Genomic DNA, 20,988 nt, shown 5'->3' with positions numbered 1-20,988 from the left:
AGGTAAAGAAAGACATTTTTGGTGCAAAAAACTTGCAGATTTCATAAACTAACCTTGAAAAAAATAATAAAAAAATCTAAAACTGCATTTCATGACCATCATGACCTAAGATCAGTGTAATATAAAGGGCTCATAGATAATTCTATGAGCCCTTTATATTACTCTAGATAATTTTTCACCTTTTGCACATTGCAGTAATGTGAATTTGTGGTGTAAACTTGCTCAAAATAATGCAAAAACATTTACAAAAAATTTGACTACCTGATGATGGGTACACTGTAAACCTAAATAAGTTGGCAAAACTCAAATTTCAGGTAATCAGTTGCATAAAAAATTGTAAGTTAAGAAATTCAAAGTTTAAGCAAGCAGAACTGGCAGAAATTTTGTACTCAATTTTAATTGCATGTAATATCAACTAATATTATGTTAGTAGAAACATAGTTAGCTATATTTAGCTAACATGCTAAGAGTAAACTTAAACATTTGTGCACATGCTAATATCAACATAGTATTGCACCTGTTGAATGAGCATGGCGATATATAACATTTAACAAAATTGTTCTCAAACCAAGCCACATGCTCCACATATAACAGAAACTATTCTAAATTAACATAACAGAACATTAAACACTACTAAATTTTCCACTTAACATATTTGTATCAAATACAATATAATACAAAAAATATTATATAACACTAATTTTAGCATTTACTCTCCCTTTTGAGTGCCATGGCAAAGCATGTTGGGAAATAGAAATCCCAGTCCAGTTTGTGTTAAATTTGAGCTCGTCTAAATCAAAAGAAATTAATTCGTAAAACTAAAAACAATGAGACTGAAAAATAGTAAATAAAAATGTGTCAGTTTTGTGAACTCAAAAAAATGAAAAAATAAAAAATAAAAAAATAAAAGATTGAACAAGACGAAGAATTTAAACACATTTACATGAGATGAAATGATCTTTCCATTAAAGAGTGAAACCTGAAGAAAATATCTTGTCAAATAAGTGCAAGTAAAAGTTGTAAAGTTAGTTTATAGAGTTGAAAATATTTATAGGTGTAAACTCATTTGTAGTCATTTTTAAAGCTATTGATTCTAAAACTTATTTATATTGCATATTACCTATATTTTTTATTAATTTAAAATAAAAGCTTAATAATTACTATTAAACTAAGCTAGCTTGTGTAATGGATTAAGGATATAATAATTATAGAAATCATATAAAATAATTATGAAAAATCTCTAAAAATCAGACAATTTTATCTTTTAAAATGTTTTACTATGTAGCGGCCTTTAATTTGGAGTAAGAGAAACTGAGGGAGTGGCTTTATTGCGTCAATGATGTGTCACTTTGCTTGAAGCTGATTGGTCAAATATCAGTTTGAGATCTCTAAACCAGAACATAACCTGCCCCGGAACATGTTAGCTGTGGAGTGTAAGTTACTACGGTGATGAACACCATTAAAAGCCAAGCCACTTTCATGGTACCTTAAACCCAGGATTGGTGCAAACTATACTGAAACTTACCTGGCTAGCCAGCTAAACCAGCTTCATGGTACAGGCCCCTGAAAGCTTCATTCAATCAAACACTTAAACAAACATCACCCTGCCAATTACATGATAGGCTAATTTAATTATTCTAATATTCTAATTCTAATGAATCCATGAACCTTTTTTGATTAACATCAAGATTTTATTTTAATATTTCTATGAATGTATAAGACATTTTAGTGTCACTATTGCTCTAAAAGTTTTCCAAAATTTGAATCACCACTAGTTTATTTTAACCACTCACTCAGATAAATTTTTATCTGATATTATTGTAAAAAACTCTCACTGTTCTCAACTATTGATTCTGTCCTCAGTTCTTGTTAAGTCTTCATCTGTTATCTCTTCTTTTGAGTGTGAAAAGTTTCTCAACTTTCTTTTCTGAATAATACTATTCTCAATACTATTCGAGCCCAAGTGTTTACCTCTAAACAAACTCTATCTGATCCCTCTTTCTCCTGCTCACAGTGGAGTGAATTTGCGCCAGTTTCTCTTCAGACATGAAGAGAAATCGCTTTAAAATTGAAACTACTACTTCTCCTCACGACATTCTTCCTTCCCGTTTTATAAAGCAGATCTTTGATACAGTTGGTCCAGACATTTTAAGTAGTATTAATAATTGTCTGTCAAACGGGACAGTTCCAGCCTGCTTTAAACTTGCTACTGTGACCCCAATTCAGCAGCAATATATGCAAACTATAGACCAATCTCCAATTTGCCATTTTTATCCAAAATCCTTAAAAAAGCTGTTTTCATTCAGTTGTAAAACTATCTACAAATTAACTCATCTCTGACATTTTTCAATCCGGCTTTAAAACCTTGCACAGTACTGAATCTGCACTCTTAAATGTTTTTAATGATATTTGAATGACCACAGACGCTGGTGATACCATGGCATTAGTGTTGTTAGATTTGAGATCAGCTTATAGCAAAGTCATACGGAACCACTTAATTGTGAGTTAATGATGACAGTAGTTTCATTTTTGGTGAACTATCCCATTAAGACATTAGAAAATTGGATTTAAAATGCAAAAACAATGTGCAATACTATCTGAATCATTGCATATTGTGTACTTCACATACTATGAAGTACATACAGGTACATGCTATACATTACATTCCAAACACAACCTTTCATTTTCTCTCTCTTGGCATTAAAGGCTACAACTGCATTGTTTCTAGGCTGATCACATTTCTCTCCTCAGACATTCATGAGTGACCCGTGTCATGCTTTTGCGGGCTGAGGATGAACTGGGCACCTGGTTCAATGGGTTTAACAGTCTGGTAGCACAGTCATTTAGCCCTGTTCTTCTAGTGTTTCTGGGGTCAATTTTGTTGTTTTTAAGTCATTTTGAGTAAATACTGCAAATACAATATTGCACATAATATCACTATACAGTACAATATTTTGTTTTCTGAGCAATTCTGTGAGTGTTTTGTGATGCATTTCTATCTTGCTACACTCTTAAAAAATAAAGATGCTTTATTCTCTGTTCCTTAAATAACTTTTAATAATTTAATAATAGTTAAATAATTTAGGTTTAATAATAATTAATTTAATAATAGCCCTGGAATCTCTCAATTGCGCGAAAAGTATAGTAGAAAAGCTTCTCCAGAACATTAAAATGTTCTTCAAAAATGTTTATTTTAAAAACTTCCCTGAAAGTTTATTTGGCATTGGTTATTTTAATGTTATTGGTGTATAAACACCATTTTGGAACCTTTATTTTTAAGGGTGTAAGATTAAGCACTTTTTTTTTTTTTTTGAGTATTCTTCATGCTGGAAGCATCTGCGATGTAAATGAATACACGTAAAGATTGTCACACTTTGTTCAGCTAATCAAAGGCTGTGTGTTTACAAGACACATAGTTCCTATCCAGACAAACACATTCATAGTGTGACAGACAATATGTCAATGAGATTGCAAATGACTTCATCAGATGAATTATTGAATATGTTTTCCTAAAATGTCATTATATTTAAGTTTCATAAAGTATTCTGCATGCAGGTTATTGCTTAAATGCGTCCCGTGTGTGTGTGTGTGTGTGTGTGTGTGTGTGTGTAAGCCAGGTAGAAACTTGAGAAATTTGATTTGAGTTTCTGATAGAGAGACTGTTCACACAGACACATTCTGAAGGGAGAGTGAGAGAAAATGAATGCAGTGCCTTTTGCAGTGCTGTGGAACTGAAGACCAATGTGTATTCTAGACCCAAGGTATTATCATTACTTGAAGAAAGAAAAAGAGGAGAAAAAGTTTCTCTAAGAAAAAGCTTATTGATGATAATCTATACAGGCTCTGCATCACTATACAAATCTCTGATACACACACCCTCTCTTTTCTCTGTATTTTACTGAATGGATATCAACATGGAAATGGAATGGAAAACAAATACTCATGAACATTATATACATGGATAAGATGTACAGTAGATGACTTAAAAAGGTGCTCACACTATGTAAAATATTACCAAAGCATTTGTATTAAAATATATGTGGATTTCATGTTTTAGCTCTCTCACACTCGCAATCACTCTTGTAACTGTGTGAAAGTGGCAGAGTATCTCTCAATTGCAACAACACAGTCACTAGTGTGTCAGTTGTGTGGAGTGGGGACGGGGGATTTCTACAAAGGGGGACCAAACAACTTTATCGTGAGTTTAAAATGGTTTTAAAATCTTGAACGTTTAATAATCCTATACAGTCAGACAATAGAGAGTAATGTGGGACACTTTTTGCAATTTTGAATTGTGTATCATATTTCTATGAAGCCAAAACAATAAATCAAAATCAATCATTCTGAAATCCCCAAGATGTTCCCTTTTAAAATCAGATTTTTTTTTTTTATTATTTATCACAAAAATGTCAGATTTCTGGAAGCAACAATAGTTAATTTATTAATTAATATTAATAAAAACAATAATAATAATAATAAACATGTAAGTCAAATTGAATATGGAATATGTATTTTCAAAAGCATGTTTAAGCAAATTGTAATGATAAAAACACTTCATAACAGAAATAAGCAGTCCTTGCCAGCCATGGACTCATCATGGTCCAGGATCCCATTGTCATAAATTGTCAAAATTTTGAATTTGGATCTTAAAATAAATAATATTGCTGCATTATAAGCCCAAAAAATTTAACAAAAATACACGTATGGCACTTAACTTTCTTAATGCACATTTTATCAGCTGAAAAACATAGTATAATGACTGTCCCACATTAGTCAAAACATGCTTTCCCACATGAAACTTTAACTTTCAGGTTATGTGTTTCAGAGAGTGCAGCAGGCGTTTAAAAGCGTGCAAGCATTTGTTTATCCTCAAAGGCGCTTTGGTACCTTGTTTCTATGAATTTGTTTGCAGGAGGGCTGATGATAAAAACACTTGTGTACCTGTTCACGCGCAGCACGCGCGATTAGAAAAAAAAAAAAAGAAAAAAAAAGAAATGAATGAATGTGTATGGTTGTGTAGTGTTGTCGAGTAATGTGATAAGAACATGCAGAGAAATAAAAAAAAAACTAAGGATACTTAGATTTTACCAGGTCTGCGTTCCGCTTAAAATTTTACGTTATTCGCTTTTTGACATCCCTCCGTCTCAGGAAATCGGATGATGTACGTCATTATGTACGTACCTAATGCGAACGCCTACTACTGGTGAACCACATTATTATATATATAAAAAACAGGTAAATAGAAAACGATTCAACCCGGCGCTCCGGTGAGATAAGAATTCGTAGTAGGTGCTCTGGGAATGAGGAAGCAGAATGGAATGAAAAAACCACAGGTCCCAGGCACTCAAAGAGAATTCAGGTGGAGAAGGTAAACGTTAAAAAGCCTTTATTGTGGTATGGCCAATATCAAAATTAAAAAGCTTTTGCCCTGAGGAAGACCATTGCGGTCGAAACATGTCGGCTTTTTAATTTTGATATTGGCCATAACACAATAAAGGCTTTTTAACCTTTACCTTCTCCACCTGAATTCTCTTTGAGTGCCTGGGACCTGTGGTTTTTTTCATATATAAAAAAACAAACACTTTAACTTTCAGGAAAAAGGGGAAAAGTATTAATGTTTTTTCCCTTTTGTTTCAAAAGATTTATGAATAAATCATAAGTCATTTATAAGAAATAATTTGTAATTATTTGTAAGAAATTTGTTTTGAAAAGAAACCACCTCTTATTAATATATTATTTACCTAATTAAACAGAACTAACAATTTGTATGATAAGTTTTCTACATTCCACAAGTCATTCTGAAAATAAAAAGCAATCAAATACACACATTGCATAATCTCTACTTTTTTATTAATAACCTGTAATTTTCTGTACCACTGATCTTATATAAAACCTTAAGGCCTGCACCAAGCTGTCTGGACCCAGAGAGGCCTGCTCTCTGAAAAAAGGGGGACTTTTCTGGAAAATAACATGTGAACTTTCTCTTGCGAATTAGCATCCTCATCTGAGACGCAATCACACTGAGCAGATCATACCTCAGTATTGTCTCATCTGCATTTCTTTCCCTTCACTCTCTCTTCCCCGTTCTTCCCCTCTTCCCCTGTCTACATGCTGAGATCATTCGAAATGCACCCAAAATCTATATGATACCATGTGAACAATTACTGTAAAGTACTGTACATGTTTGGTAGTTGGTACCATTTGAAATGTCTCAGTGCAACTGGTACAATGGACTTATCCCCACAAAAGTATATATATATATATATATATATATATATATATATATATATATATATATATATATATATTTTTTTTTTACTGATGAGGGTGTACCCGCTCCCAGGGTATTTTATGCAAATAACCTTCTGCCTCATTGCGGTCTAAACTCTCCAGGTGTGGGATCTGCATCAATGCAAACTGCAGTTGTTAGCCTCCATTTGGAGGATGTCTTGTCTTGTATTTAAAGAAATGTTGCAAAAGGCTCAGGGCGAATTGAAGTTGCATGTGATATTTAATGTTAAACTTCTTGCATAAAAATGCAAAATGATACACAGTCAACTGATATAATGTTACTCTCATTACTTATTTGTACACTACAATTAAGTATTATTAAAATATTCTTACTCCATAACATATGCTCCATAACTGTCATATTGTGATGATTTGTAGAAGCTCTACTTTATCTATACTGCTAAATGACACAATTTCACTGTTGAGTCCTGAGTTATGCCAAACCCAGGATAGAGAGGCTGAGTGAATGTGGTCTGGACTCTGTGGATGAGGGTCATTGTGTCAGAGACGCTGTAGAAGGACAGAATTCCTGCTCTGTGATCCACATACACTCCTATTCTACAGGAGCAGAAGAATACAGGGAGTTCAGATTTTTTGTTATTGTAACTAAATAAATATACAGAGCGAGAGCAGAACAATCTCCAGGACTGATCATTATATCCAAATTTGCTCTCATTATCCCGTCCCTTCCTGCTGATGCTCTTATATGACACTGATATTCCCACACCACGAGTCCCACTCCACTCCACCTCCCAGTAACAGCGTCCACACACACTCTCTCTACACAACACCTGAGGCCAAACATCAAATCTGTCTGGATGATCAGGATACGGCTGCAATGTAGCAGTGCAAGCAGCCACTCTGTTCTCCTCAGACAGACAGAGGTTTTTATGCACTGACTCTGAATCCAGAGTAAACTGATGGTAATCTGATGGAGAAAAAACAGACAATCTGCATTGTAATAAAGAAATCTTAATTTTCAAAACATTAAGTGAAGCAACAATCCATCAAAGATATAAAAGTAGCAACAACAGATCACTGATCTATTAAGTGAAATGGTTTTTATCAAAATTTATTTAAAACGTATTAAAAATTGTAAGTAAAAATTTTATTTTCTTTGGGGTGGAATTAGAAAATAATAATAATAATAATAATAATAATAATAATAATAATAATAATAATAAAACTCCCATTGTTTGGAGTTTGTAACAACTCCAAACCCCGAACTCAAGCTGTCAGACAACTTAAACAATCTTAAAGCAATACTGTTTGACACTGTTACAGAAATATAACACTTCACCTTTAAATGTGTATAAATCTGTCTTGTGTTTGCTTTATTTGTATTATTATTTATAACACTTACAGTGTAAGAAGTCCTCTCTTGTTTTGGGTTCAGTGATGGGTGTGAGGATTTTGATATTGGGAATGATACTGTATTTCACTATACAGAAACAAACAGATATTTAAAGTGTGATTTTAATCATATTAATCTATTAATATTACTATTAATCAAATAATAGTCTACTAATAACAACAATAGAGTACTAATTATTATTAACAATTTATTAAATGTCATTAATAATTATTTTTTTATTGACACACACAATTATAAATTCATGTATTAACTCTATTTTACAAGATGAGTCTGTACTTTACCTCCACCAGGTATCTTTTCTATCTCCTCTCTGCAGAAATTCTCGAATTTCCTACTTATTACAGAGACAGAGCTTCTCACATCATCATACGTGAGCAGAGAACTGACAGTGGTGCTGTCTGAAGATGCAGGAGGAACAGAAAGAAACGGGAAACTCTACATTTACAAAAAGACAACAAAAGCAATTAGGTAAATTATCATGGAAATAGGAATTAATACAGTCCAAGAAAGTTAAAAGATCACAAACAGCAGATGAAACTAAAAGTGGCTTATTCGTCTTGACAACATTTGCACTGAACATTTGGCAGTTATACAGTGAGCTTTAATGGTGTCTTTATAAAATCTTTATAAACCTGTAGGAAATAGATGTGATCGTCTGTGTGTGAAAGCTGCTTCAGCTCAGCGTCTCTCCTCTTCAGATCATCGATCTCCTGCTGCAGTTGCTCTAAGAGTCCTTCAGCTCGACTCACTTCAGCCTTTTCTCGATCTCTGATCATCTGTGTCACCTCAGAGTGGCTTCTTTCAATGGAGCGGATCAGTTCAGTAAAGATCCTCTCACTGTCCTCCACTGCTGCCTGTGCAGAGCTCTGTTATGACACAAAGAGAGAACCGCTAGAATCAGTCCATTCAATCTGACAGTTAATTTTCTCTTATACACACCTTGTGACTCTGCACAGACTTTCTCAGCTTCCGAAGCTCTGTTTGTCTCTCTTGGATTTTCTTCTGTATAATTATTACTTTCTCTCCAACCTGTTTCTGATGAACAAATAATTTTATACATTAGAAGACGTAAGAAGAGGTTTTCCACAAGGAGCTCAAAATCTCTCAATAGGACTTGCATGTAGCCTACTACACCAGTATCTTCTTAACTATTAGGCTACATGGAGTACTGTTATGAAACAATTTATTTTTGTTCACCTTTCGATTGATCTTTAGAAGAACTCACAAAAACAAAGAAATACACAAGCACACGCACGCACACTCACACACACACACGCACACACACACACACACACACACACACACACACACACACACACACACACACACACACACACACACACACACAATGAAGAGTACACAGATCAGAACCACTACCACTATCAGAACAGCAGAACTACACTAATATTAATCTCTATATTATTGTGTGACAATGTCATTGTTAACTACCCAGTAACTTGGTACAATAACTGCAAGAACTAACAGTCTTTTTATGTGTTTTCAGTTCGTACCTGTTTCTCTGTCCTCTCTGCTTCAGCCGAAACAGTATCGTGATGTTTATGGTCATCCATCAGACACATCAAACAAATACACTTCTGGTCAGTACGACAAAAAACCTCCAGCAGTCTGTCATGTTGAGAGCAGAGACTTTCCTGGATTCGTCCAGTGGCATCAGTCACTTTGTGTCGTTTCCTTATACGAGATTCCTCATGACACTCAAAATGACTTTGACAGTATGATTCCAGACACATCAGACAGGACTTTACAGCTTTGCGTTTTCTTGCAGTACAGGCGTCACACTCCACATCTCCAGGTCCAGCGTAAACGAGAGCAGTTCTTGTCTTCTTCAGGTTGTCCACCATTTCAGCCAGCATCACATTCTTGTTTAAAGCAGGTCTTGGAGTGAAGGTCTGTCTGCACTCAGGGCAGCTGTAAACTCTCCTCTGATCATCTTTATTCCAGTAGTCTGTAATGCAGTTCATACAGTAACTGTGTCCACAGGGGATGGTCACTGGATCCTTCAGTAGATCCAAACATATCGGACAGCTGAACTGATCCTCATCCACTGAAATACTGGTTTCTGCCATGTTCCTCCACATACACACAGATACAGACAACAGCTGGAACAACACATAAGTTTCAGTTTCTCTTAACTAAATTTCCTGTTTTGAGACGTGTGCAAAAAGGTGTGTGTGTTTGTCAAAAGGTGTGTCTCTTCGAGCACAAAGAACATACTGCTGAAAAAAAAAAACCAGCTAAAACCAGCCTAAGCTGGTTGGCTGGTTTTAGGCTGGGTTTTGGCCACTTCTTTAGCTGGTCAGGCTGGGAGACCAGCTGGCCAAGCTAAGACCAGCCAATCAGCTTAGCGTGAGTGGACGCTGTTACTGGGAGGTCAAGTCAAGTGGTGGAAATATCTGTGTCATATAAAAGCATCAGCAGGAAGGGACGGGGTGGAGAAAGTAGATTTGGATTTAACGATCAATCCTGGAAATGTTTATGTTCTTTATCTAGTTACTAATTCTGGCACAATTATAAAGAGACTGAACTCCCTGTATTCCCCAGCTCCTGTAGAATAGGAGTGTATTTGGATCACAGAGGAATTCTGTCCTTCTGCGTCTCTGACACAATGACACTCATCCACAGAGTCCAGACCACATTCACTCAGCCACTCTATCCAGGGTTTGGAGTTTATTTTGGATCAACACTGAAAATTTGTCATCTAACAATATAGATGATTTAGATATTCTATCATATCACAAGATTTTTCTCCTGATATCAGTTAACAGTGAGATGTTTCAGAAATTTTAATCAGTAAATCAATGCTGCACATTATCACTGAAGTTATGAGATATGTCAGATAACAAAACAGCCATTTTCAGTTTAGTCTAATTTCACACAAATAATTCTAAAATATACTTACAGACAGTGTTGAGGAAATTACAAAAGTAATGCATTACAATATTGCGTTAGTTACTTTTCATGGAAAGTAATCAGTTATGTTACTTTTGCGTTAATTTTTCTCATTTTTCTCATTTGTGTTATTTAACATTTAATTCTTGCATGCTTGCGCCATGTTCTGAGTTTGCATTTCACAGTTTTTCTTCATTTTGAGGAATACTGATTCTGTTTTCTGCAGGTGAGATGATGAGTAAATGCACAATGATCACATACAGTAAGCATAATGTTTTCACAGCGCACACAACACCTTTTTGATTTAATTCATGACGAATGCCTGAAATGTCTCAGTTCGAATATAATATCTCCCGCTAACCAGCTGCCATCCCACACATCTGTAGCAGTCAAAAACTCGTGATGTGCCAGTTTGTACTTTTATATTTTTATAGATGTAAACAACAACAACAACAACAACAACAACAAAACACTCACTACATATAACAAGTTATACACAAATATTATTCCAATATTATTTTGTTTGGCTGTTCAAATAAAATCTAAGACCATAATTTGTAACGGCTGATTTGATCCCAGGTTGATTTTTTAAAAATTGAATATAGTGAATCTAAGTAATGTTACTGCAGGGAAGTGTTCCTCTAGTTGATATAACTTGCATTATGTACTCAAATTGTGCATAAAATTATACAATTGCTTTGGGGTTAATATGTGCATCTGATAAATAAGAGTCTCTGACCAATCCATCATCCTGCCTAGGCTTCAGCGTGAGACTGACACCTAGTGGATGTTCTTTATTATCTACAGTACCTACCTGTTTTGCACACGTCTCTTAAACAAAAGGAAACCATTTTTTTCTCTCCATATTAACGAAAAACGAAACCGATGTATAGATAGTTGCTGCTCTGTCTGAATGTATGTGCAGTAAAATGGCAGAAACTAAAATTTCAGTGGCTAAGGATCAGTTAAGATGTTCAGTCTGTCTGGATCTACTGAAGGATCCAGTGACCATCCCCTGTGGACACAGTTACTGTATGAACTGCATTACAGACTACTGGAATAAAGATGATCAGAGGAGAGTTTACAGCTGCCCTGAGTGCAGACAGACCTTCACTCCAAGACCTGCTTTAAACAAGAATGTGATGCTGGCTGAAATGGTGGACAACCTGAAGAAGACAAGAACTGCTCTCAGTTACGCTGGACCTGGAGATGTGGAGTGTGATGTCTGTACTGGAAGAAAACGCAAAGCTGTAAAGTCCTGTCTGGTGTGTCTTGACTCTTACTGTCAAACTCACTTTGAGTGTCATGAGGAATCTCGTTCAAGTAAGCGACATAAACTAACTGATGCTGGACGATTCCAGAAGATGGTCTGCTCTAAACATGACAGACTGCTGGAGGTTTTTTGTCGAACTGACAAGCGATGTGTTTGTTTCATGTGTGTGATGGATGAACACAAAAATCACGATGCTGTTTCTGCTGAAGCAGAGAGGACTGAGAAACAGGTATGCACAAATAAGTAAATTACCAATTTTTTTATAAAAAGTAAATAACCAATTAGGCAGTCTATGGTGAGATTATCACATATTAATATTAACATATTTGAAATATCTGGAAACCATTCAAACCAACTTATGATAACTCATAATCTTTTCACACTAAAACATTTTGAGTCCATTGAGGATGACTGAAGATTTCTAATGTGTACATTTTTTCCATTCCCCAGAATCAGGTTGGAGAGATAAAAGCAAAATTCCAGCAGAGAATCCAAGAGAGACAGAAGCAGCTTCAAGAGCTCAAAGAGGCTATTAAGACCCACAAGGTGAGACTCAGACTAATCTGGTTAGTGTTGGATCACATTTTTCAGTTCCGCTGAAGCCCACTGTGGCTAACAGACTGATGATCTTATTGTCTGTGTGTTGTAACAGAGCTCTGCAAAGGAAGCACTGGAGCACAGTGAGAGGATCTTTACTAAACTGATCCGGTACATTGAGAGAAGCCACTCTGAGGTGACACAGATAATCAAAAATCAGGAAAAGGCTGAAGTGAGTCGAGCTGAAGGACTCTTAGAGCCACTGCAGCAGGAGATTGATGATCTGAAGAGGAAAGATGCTGAGCTGGAGCAGCTTTTACTCACAGATGATCACATCCATTTCTTACAGGTAACAGAGACTAACAGCACTGTTGTCCTAAGCAATGTCTTTTGACTGGAGTGTAATATTATTAAACTATTATCTGAGACACTAAAATAATCCATAAAAACATATCAGTTTTGTTTTGTATATAAAAAAAACAGTATATACACTGACACAAATTATTCAGATCTTGTAATTTTTGTCATTTTCATTTTTGATGTCATAGTGACTTTTACATTTGTCTTTTATATTCACACATAGATTTAAAGTATACTATGCTTACCCTTAATGGATAAAATTTATTTTTCAGGAAAAGGGTTTTAGAAAAATTATAATTATCATCAGTGGACACGAAAAGACTATGTAGTGACCCCAAGGAGTTTACAGAACCCTGGTGCTGGACATGCTATAGAAACACTAGATTAATTTGGAAAAAAATATACAATAAAATATAGGGGAGGACGTTGGTAATGAAGTTTTGGTTTCTTCTTATCTTTGATGTTTCTGTATTTATTCTCTCTAGAGTTTGCAGTCTCTCTCTGAACCTCTGGAATCTACAGGTGTTCCCAGAGTTGCCGTCAGTCCTGTCCTCCCTTATGATGATGTGAGAAGATCTGTCTCTCAACTGAAAGGAATACTGGAGCTGTTTTGTAAAGAGAAAATAGAACGGTTATTTGGTCGAGGTACAGTGACAGAAACAGTTGCTTTCAAAAAAAAATTATAAACTGGAGAATAGTAAAATCCAATATGAAAGTAATACTTGTTTCATATAATTACTAAAATTAATGATTAAAGTTATTCTAATTACATGTGTTTATTTTCTTAGTTACATACATCAACATTTTTTCCAATAATGAACCCAGGACTAGGGAGGAATTCCTACAGTGTAAGTCACCATGAAAACACACACACACACACACACACACACACACACACACACACACACACACACACACACACACACACACACACACACACACACACACACACACACACACACACACACACACACACACACACACACAGAGAGAGAGAGAGAGAGAGAGAAATGGAGAGTATGATAAAAGCCTAAAAAAAAAGGGATCAGAAAAACCACTGATAAATCAGAATCAGACATGTTATATATACTCATTTTAAATATAGGCTTTATATATTGTTCAAGAAAATATGTATTAACATTAAAAATATCATGACTGTGTTAAATAATGTGTTAAATATCCTGTCTCCTTTTCTGTAGCTCTAGTAGGCCATATATTTTTGATTGAGGAAACACATAGTTTTATGAAAAGTAATGTTTTAGCAACAAATGAAGTAAATGAAAGAAGCAAGAGTATAGATATATTTTTAGAGTTTCATTTTTATATTCTGTGCATATGCTGCATCTGTTTAATGATTTACATCCCTTCAAAATCAACAAACTCAGACTCATACAACATGCATGTACTATACAAACTGAGATACAGATTTAAATTAAACAGTCAACATTAAAATTAAATGTTCATTTTCATCAGATTCCCAACAGCTCACTCTGGATCCAAACACTCTGCATAAACAGCTTTGTCTGTCTGAGGAAAAAAGAGTGGCTACATACACACACACAGAGCAGCCGTATCCTGATCATCCAGACAGATTTGACCATTGGCCTCAGGTGCTGTGCAGAGAAAGAGTGTTCGGACGCTGTTACTGGGAGGTGGAGTGGAGTGGTGGTGTGGGAATATCAGTGTCATATAAGAGCATCAGCAGGAAGGGAGAAACTAAAGATTGTTTATTTGGATGTAATAATCAGTCCTGGAAATTGCAGTACTCTCAATCCTGTCACTTATTTTTGCACAATAACATAAAGACTAAACTCCCTGTATTCCCCAGCTCCTGTAGAATAGGAGTGTATGTGGATCACAGAGCAGGAATTCTGTCCTTCTACAGCGTCTCTGACACAATGACCCTCATCCACAGAGTCCAGACCACATTCACTCAACCGCTCTATCCTGGGTTTGGAGTTTATGGATCAACAGTGAAACTGTGTCATCTAAGAGAGTAGACAGATTTTACAAATGTTTTTTTTAATTTTTTTTTTTTTATCCATGATCCAACGTTTGAGCCACAGGACGAATCATACACAGTCAGAATCTCTTTTTTTGTTGTTTTTTTTTTAAAGTAATTTTTTGTTGTGTCCACTCTTTTTTGTGTGTGTCAAATAAACATATACAACAGTTACGTCTGGTCCTTGAATCTGATTGGTTGAGAGTCTTTCCCAGCCGTGCGATGTTGTAACAGTATCACCACAGGAATCTTTTCACCGTTTGTATCACTCCACTTACAGCATTTCTCACAGTGTGTGTCATGGCAGACGCCCAAATCCACTGTAAAAGTTTATTAATACTACTGTTGTTGTGTCACAGAATGTAGTTTTAAGCAGGCCGTAACAAACAAACTCATTTTGAGCTTCGCAAGGCTTTTCGCACAGGTAAACGACACAAGATAACTGATGCCTCTGGACGAATCCAGGAGATGATCTGCCCTCTACATGATAAACTGCTGGACGTTTACTGTCGTACTGAACAGAAGTGTATTTGTTTACTGTGTACGATGGATGAACATAAAAATCTCGACACTGTTCATCTACATCTGAGGACAGAGAAACAGGTAGGGAAGGAAAAAGTTATAGGAATAGATAGGAAAGGAAAAAGTTATAGGAAATAAAAGTTGGAAATCATATGTATTAATGTACAGGACCACTAAGATTCCATAGCTTTATTGGATGTATTAATTAATAAAAAATAAAAAAATCAAAGTCATTACATAAAACCTCAAGTATACAACAAATCTTATTAATACTATATGAGTCCTAGATAGAGGCCCTTTTTAGAAGACATACAGAGAAAGTTTCAGAAATAATCCAGGAAAGAGAAAGAGATTCAGAAGCAGAAAAAGGCTGTGGAGACTCCTAAAGTGAGTTATTAACAGGAGAAAAATAAATGCTATGCTAGATGTTAGAAAAGCAGTTCCACTGTAACCCACTGTCTAACAGACTAAACTGAATGATTCTTTATGTGTGTCCTAACAGCATTCTGCACAGGCAGCAGTGGAGGACAGTGAGAGGATCTTTACTGAACTCATCCACTCCATTGAGAGAAGCCGCTCTGAGGTGACACAGATGATCAGAGATCAAGAAAAGGCTGAAGTGAGTCGAGCTGAAGGACTCTTAGAGCAACTGCAGCAGGAGATTGATGATCTGAAGAGGAGATATGCTGAACTGAAGCAGCTTTCACACACAGACAATCACATCCATTTTTTTCAGGTAACTGAGATCTGACTAACAAGACAGTGCAGTTAATTGTCTTTTGATTATAGAGTTTTTTTCCTAATTTTACCATAATTATATGAGTGGGTTTATCAGTGTCCTATAAGAAGATTAACAGGAAGGGATGGGGTGATGAGGATGGATTTGGATTCAGTGATCAGTCCCAGAGACTGTACTGCAACTGTCCCTCCAAATATGCATTCAAGCACAACAACATAAAGACTGAACTCTCTGTATTCTTCAGCTCCTGTAGAATAGGAGTGTATGTGGATCACAGAGCAGGAATTCTGTCCTTCTCTAAAAAGCATGTGTGTTTGTTAAGTTGTTTGTCAGGTTGTGTATTTTTTTGGCTAAAAAGCTCTATCCTGGGTTTTGGTTAGATCAGGGATCATCAGTTAAACTTTGTCGTCTAACAAAGTAGATTTTATCCTACAAATAATGCTGTCATATCACAGCTCTGAGCTGCAAAATAGATAACAGTGAGTGCATTTTATTTGCTATTTTACATGAAAACTTAAAAGAATCTGAGAACAATTTTCACAATAACAACAAATAATTTCAGTTCCCTTTATGCAATTAAATTTTTGCTTGCCCAAATGTATACATTTTAAAGATATTACAGTATATATATAATATATATATATATATATATATATATATATATATATATATATATATATATATATCATTCTGTTCTTTTGATATACAGATCTGTTTTTTATCAATACCTGCAGTCTGAAATATGAATATATGTTACTATCCAAACATTGTTTTTTTCCCCCTCATCAAAATAAACGACTTCAGCATGATTAAACATGTGAAGAAAAAATACCCTTAATCTGAAAGATGATGGCAGGTGTAAGTTTCCAGTTTGAACTCTATTCATTTTAACAGTCATAGCAATAGTTAGCCGTTGTTCTGGGTTTTCAACATATACATTTTTGAAGCTTTTTAAAACAAATGTCATTCATTAAATAAAGCCACATCATAACCACCATTTTAATGTGAAGAGTTTGCTCAAAAAAACAAAAACAAACAAAAAAATTACTGATACATTTAGGCTGTGATTAGTGTTCCCACACCTTCTCAGAAAAATCAAACATTTTTAAAAGGCAATGTTATACACCTAATGCTGTGCATACACACATACATAGATAATGTGTAATGTTCAAAGTACAATATTAATTTGCATAGCACACAACTCCCACTCTGAGGTCCCTATTTAAACAAGTGCTCTACATTCTGGTGCTAGAAATATGTTCTTTGTGAGCTCCAGCCAAGCCAATATTACTACATTTAATACTCCACTAAGTTTGCATTTTAACGTCTATATTTTTTAATTTTTTTTTTTTTTTTTTTGTAATCTAAAAAGTTTCATATTAGAATCACAGTCTGCTTATAATCAACAGCGGACAATAAGATACGAAATGGCTCAGCTTTTATCAACATGCTTCTTAGTTTTGATATCAGTGCAACTGGTGAGTATTTGATTTCATAATTATTTGAATGTGTAATCTCTTTTTTAATAAGTGCTGTAACCGCTATATGTGTAATGTGCTGATACACATCGTCTTATTATTTTTGTAGGTCAAATCCTCTGGTGTGTTTGAGTTGAAAGTGCACTCTTTCACAACCACCAGCAGCAGTGTGTGTAAACAGTCCAGAGACTGTCAGGTCTTTTTCCGTGTTTGCCTGAACTACACGCAGGACGTCATATCATATAGACTGGCATGTTCTAATGGCACTGGACTGACGGGAACATTGAGCACAGACCAGAGCTCCATCTCCACTAGTGCACCAATAACTGTGCCCTTTAACTTAAAGTGGCTGGTGAGTAGCTCAAGAGTGAACATTAAAGGGGTGCTTGATTATGATTTCACTTTTTAAACTTAAGTTAGTGTGTAATGTTCCTGTTAGAGCATAAACAACGTCTGCAAAGGTACGACGCTCAAAGTTCAATGCAAAGGGAAAGGCTGGTAGGGACAACAACAAGCTTCTTCCCGGGATTGTGACATCACAAACCCTGATGTTTACATAAACCCTGACCCCGGGAACATGCAAATACCCGTAATGGTAAGGGGGTGTGACTTTTCCGGATAGCATGCACTAGGCAGTTAGTGAATCACAACACACTAGGCCAGCTAACCAATCAGAGGCCATTGTTTATTTCTGAGGGAGGGGCTTCACAGAACCAGGAACTCAACAGACCGTTTTAGGAGAATGGAAACACCGAAGTGTAGAATAAAGGTAAAATATGTTAAAAAAAAAAAAAAAAAAAAAAAAAAAAAAAAACAAAACAAAGCATGAACACTTTACACTGCACTCCATAAACACAATCAAGTGTCACGGATGCTCTAAGAAAACATGGAAGATCCAAGTGCAGTTTTAATGTGAGATCCAGAACAACGATCAAAAACAAGGGCAAAAAGGCAGAAGTACAAGCAAAAGGTAATCCAGAATGTAACACCAGAAAAAAACAATCAGTAAACAAAGACAAATACAGTGCAATGCTTCAGCAACCAAAAGCTCAGGGAACATGGTATATATAGGGTGAGCTGACTAGGTAAATTAAAAACAACAACAACAACAAAACAAACAGCTGACAGCAATGAAACATGATAGTCCGTGCAAAGGGTGATGGGAATTGAAGTCCACAACAAACAGACAGTGATCAGGGAAGAGTGCCCTCTGGTGGCTGTCATAGGCACACCAGCTGATGGATGTGACATCAGGCCTTCGAAAAAAGCTGATCAACCACCCCTTTAAAAAAGATTGTCAGATTGTAATGTGAGGATATTATGTTGCAACTGCTGCTTTTGGCAACTAACATCTAAATACCTATACAGGATTAGTGTACAGTAATAATAGTGAAAAGACTAATGAAACTTTTAGGCTTTCACTGAATTCTGCCAGGAAAAGCTTTTAAAGCATTGGTGCATTGACAACAGTGTCACCTGCTGATTTATAACATTTACAGCAGCCATAAAGCCAGGAAATACTTTACTGGACAGAAAGCCAAGATTCGTTTGTCACTGATCACGTGATTGTCTGAAAACAGTTTTGATATGGAACTTTAGTGAAAATTGCGCTGTGTACTTGACACAACATGCATTGGAGATACGTAACACTACTAAAGTTCAGTTGCTTACTCTTACCTGTGACACTAAAATGAGGCGCTTATGCTCCCATGCTTCACCTCAGAATACGATGGTCACCCAAGCGTTTGTGCGCGTCTTTGGAGGGCGTGGTTTTGGAAAGTGGGGGCGTGTCTATTTCAATGAATAATGGAGGTTCGACAGCATCTTAAAAATTACTGTCATTACAGGGAACAGTATCGGTGATAATAGAAGCATGGAGTGCAGAGTCCTCCAATGATCAGCCAACAGGTAACTATGCCTCCTCTTTTTGCAATTTATTTAAATACCAATTTTTAAAATGTATTTATACATTATGATTTTTTTTCAGAGAATCTAAAAAATATGATTGGCCATTTCGTCACCAAAAAAAATCTTACTATTGGTCAGAAATGGTCCCTAGGAGAGCATCTAGGAGAGCAAAGTGAGCTACGTTTTTCCTACCGCGTAGTGTGTGATGAATTCTACTATGGCGATGACTGCACTGATTTCTGCCGTTCACGAGATGATCCCTTCGGTCACTTTACCTGTGACGACGCTGGCAGCAGAATTTGCTTACCCGAATGGAAAGGCGATTATTGTGCAGAGCGTAAGTTAATTTTTTTTTTTTTTTTTTTGAACATGATATGCTATAAAAACTGCAAACACACACACACACACACACACACACACACACACACACACACACACACACACACACACACACACACACACACACACACATACATTCCATTTGGTCAAATCTAATTATCCAATAACAAGCAAGTATAGTATACATATCTAATCTTTTATATTGTATTTTTGAACGTTTAAAAAAAAAAAAAAAAAATTCTAATTTCTGGATTTCTCTCCCTATCATTTTTAACAGCTATCTGCTTATCTGGATGTAGTGAGGAACATGGTTTTTGTGAGGCCCCCGGTCAGTGCAAGTGCTTCATTGGGTGGCAGGGCCCCCGCTGTGATGAGTGCATACTTTACCCAGGGTGCCTACACGGCACCTGCAAACAGCCCTGGCAGTGCAATTGTAAGGAGGGATGGGGTGGCCGGTTATGCAACAGGGATCTTAATGTCTGAATTCATATATTCAGTGCTTTCCAAGTGTTTTCATTTATAATGGGCCGCTATGGGGAGAAACCGCTTGAAAAAAAATCCTGTTTCTTTGGAATTATTATGGTGTCCTGTTGACAATAATAAAAATAAACACAACTGAAAAATTTGTGTACCTTCTTTAGGCTTATAAGGGCTAGTATGATATTAGGTGGACATTTCAACAGCAAACGTGCCTTAACAACAGAGTCGTCGTCACACCCGTCACAGCAATAGCGTATTAATCTTATCATGACGTCTGCTGGTAGATGCCTGAACTACTGTACATCATCTGACAGCAAAGAGCATCCTTCTCCATTGACAGTCATTCAAAAATATGTGTAGTCTGACTATATTTTTGCAAGCAATATATGGATCATGAAGAAAAAAGAGAATATTGATAAAAGTGAATATTTAACTTTTAATAGGCCTATCCAAGATGCTTTGCCAGTGACCTTTTTTGAGGGATCCTAAGTGTGAAATGGCTTTAGATTGAGTGTCTTCCTTCCTATGGAGCCATCGGGAATGTTTAGGTAATAGAACATTGTTAAAACAATGCTTTCATTCCATGCAAGAATTTAGTACTATCAAAAAATAGTTCAGCTTCAAATTACATAAAGTTTAAAAATGACAAATGTAATGTTTTACCAATTTTATTACTACTTTCATTTATCCTCATTCAACAAAGTAAAGTGTTGAGTCTTTTTATTTTTTGGACTTTATGCATGCTTTGTTGGAGAGTTACAATAGTGGAAGGAT

At 35.8% G+C, this 20,988-nt stretch overlaps 3 protein-coding genes across 3 annotated transcripts; 2 read left to right on the top strand and 1 right to left on the bottom strand.

The window, feature by feature from the left end:
- Nucleotides 1–6,388: 6,388 nt before the first annotated feature.
- On the bottom strand, nucleotides 6,389–10,310 carry LOC109099081 (tripartite motif-containing protein 16-like protein). Its single transcript, XM_042711388.1, has 6 exons — nucleotides 9,178–10,310; nucleotides 8,606–8,701; nucleotides 8,299–8,532; nucleotides 7,948–8,101; nucleotides 7,655–7,732; nucleotides 6,389–7,219 (listed from the first exon to the last, which is right to left on the bottom strand). Exons 1-6 carry the CDS (start codon nucleotides 9,763–9,765, stop codon nucleotides 6,684–6,686), a joined length of 1,686 nt encoding a protein of 561 aa, XP_042567322.1. The 5' UTR covers nucleotides 9,766–10,310; the 3' UTR covers nucleotides 6,389–6,683.
- Nucleotides 10,311–11,423: 1,113 nt separating this feature from the next.
- On the top strand, nucleotides 11,424–14,995 carry LOC109102012 (tripartite motif-containing protein 16-like protein). The gene is made up of 6 exons (XM_019115355.2): nucleotides 11,424–12,078; nucleotides 12,300–12,395; nucleotides 12,502–12,735; nucleotides 13,232–13,391; nucleotides 13,535–13,594; nucleotides 14,220–14,995. Exons 1-6 carry the CDS (start codon nucleotides 11,494–11,496, stop codon nucleotides 14,744–14,746), a joined length of 1,662 nt encoding a protein of 553 aa, XP_018970900.2. The 5' UTR covers nucleotides 11,424–11,493; the 3' UTR covers nucleotides 14,747–14,995.
- A 2,252-nt stretch (nucleotides 14,996–17,247) lies between these two features.
- LOC109102056 (delta-like protein C) lies at nucleotides 17,248–20,357 on the top strand. The gene is made up of 5 exons (XM_019115382.2): nucleotides 17,248–17,487; nucleotides 17,597–17,839; nucleotides 19,335–19,395; nucleotides 19,475–19,732; nucleotides 20,012–20,357. The coding sequence occupies exons 1-5, from the start codon at nucleotides 17,437–17,439 to the stop codon at nucleotides 20,215–20,217; spliced, it is 819 nt and encodes a 272-aa protein (XP_018970927.2). The 5' UTR covers nucleotides 17,248–17,436; the 3' UTR covers nucleotides 20,218–20,357.
- The last annotated feature ends 631 nt before the right edge of the window (nucleotides 20,358–20,988 follow it).

The sequence above is a fragment of the Cyprinus carpio genome, chromosome A2 (assembly GCF_018340385.1).
Source record: "Cyprinus carpio isolate SPL01 chromosome A2, ASM1834038v1, whole genome shotgun sequence".
In the NCBI taxonomy this organism is placed as follows: Eukaryota; Metazoa; Chordata; class Actinopteri; order Cypriniformes; family Cyprinidae; genus Cyprinus; species Cyprinus carpio.
Note: the sequence above shows the minus strand (reverse complement) of the source record. Positions and strands in the feature narration are given on the sequence as shown.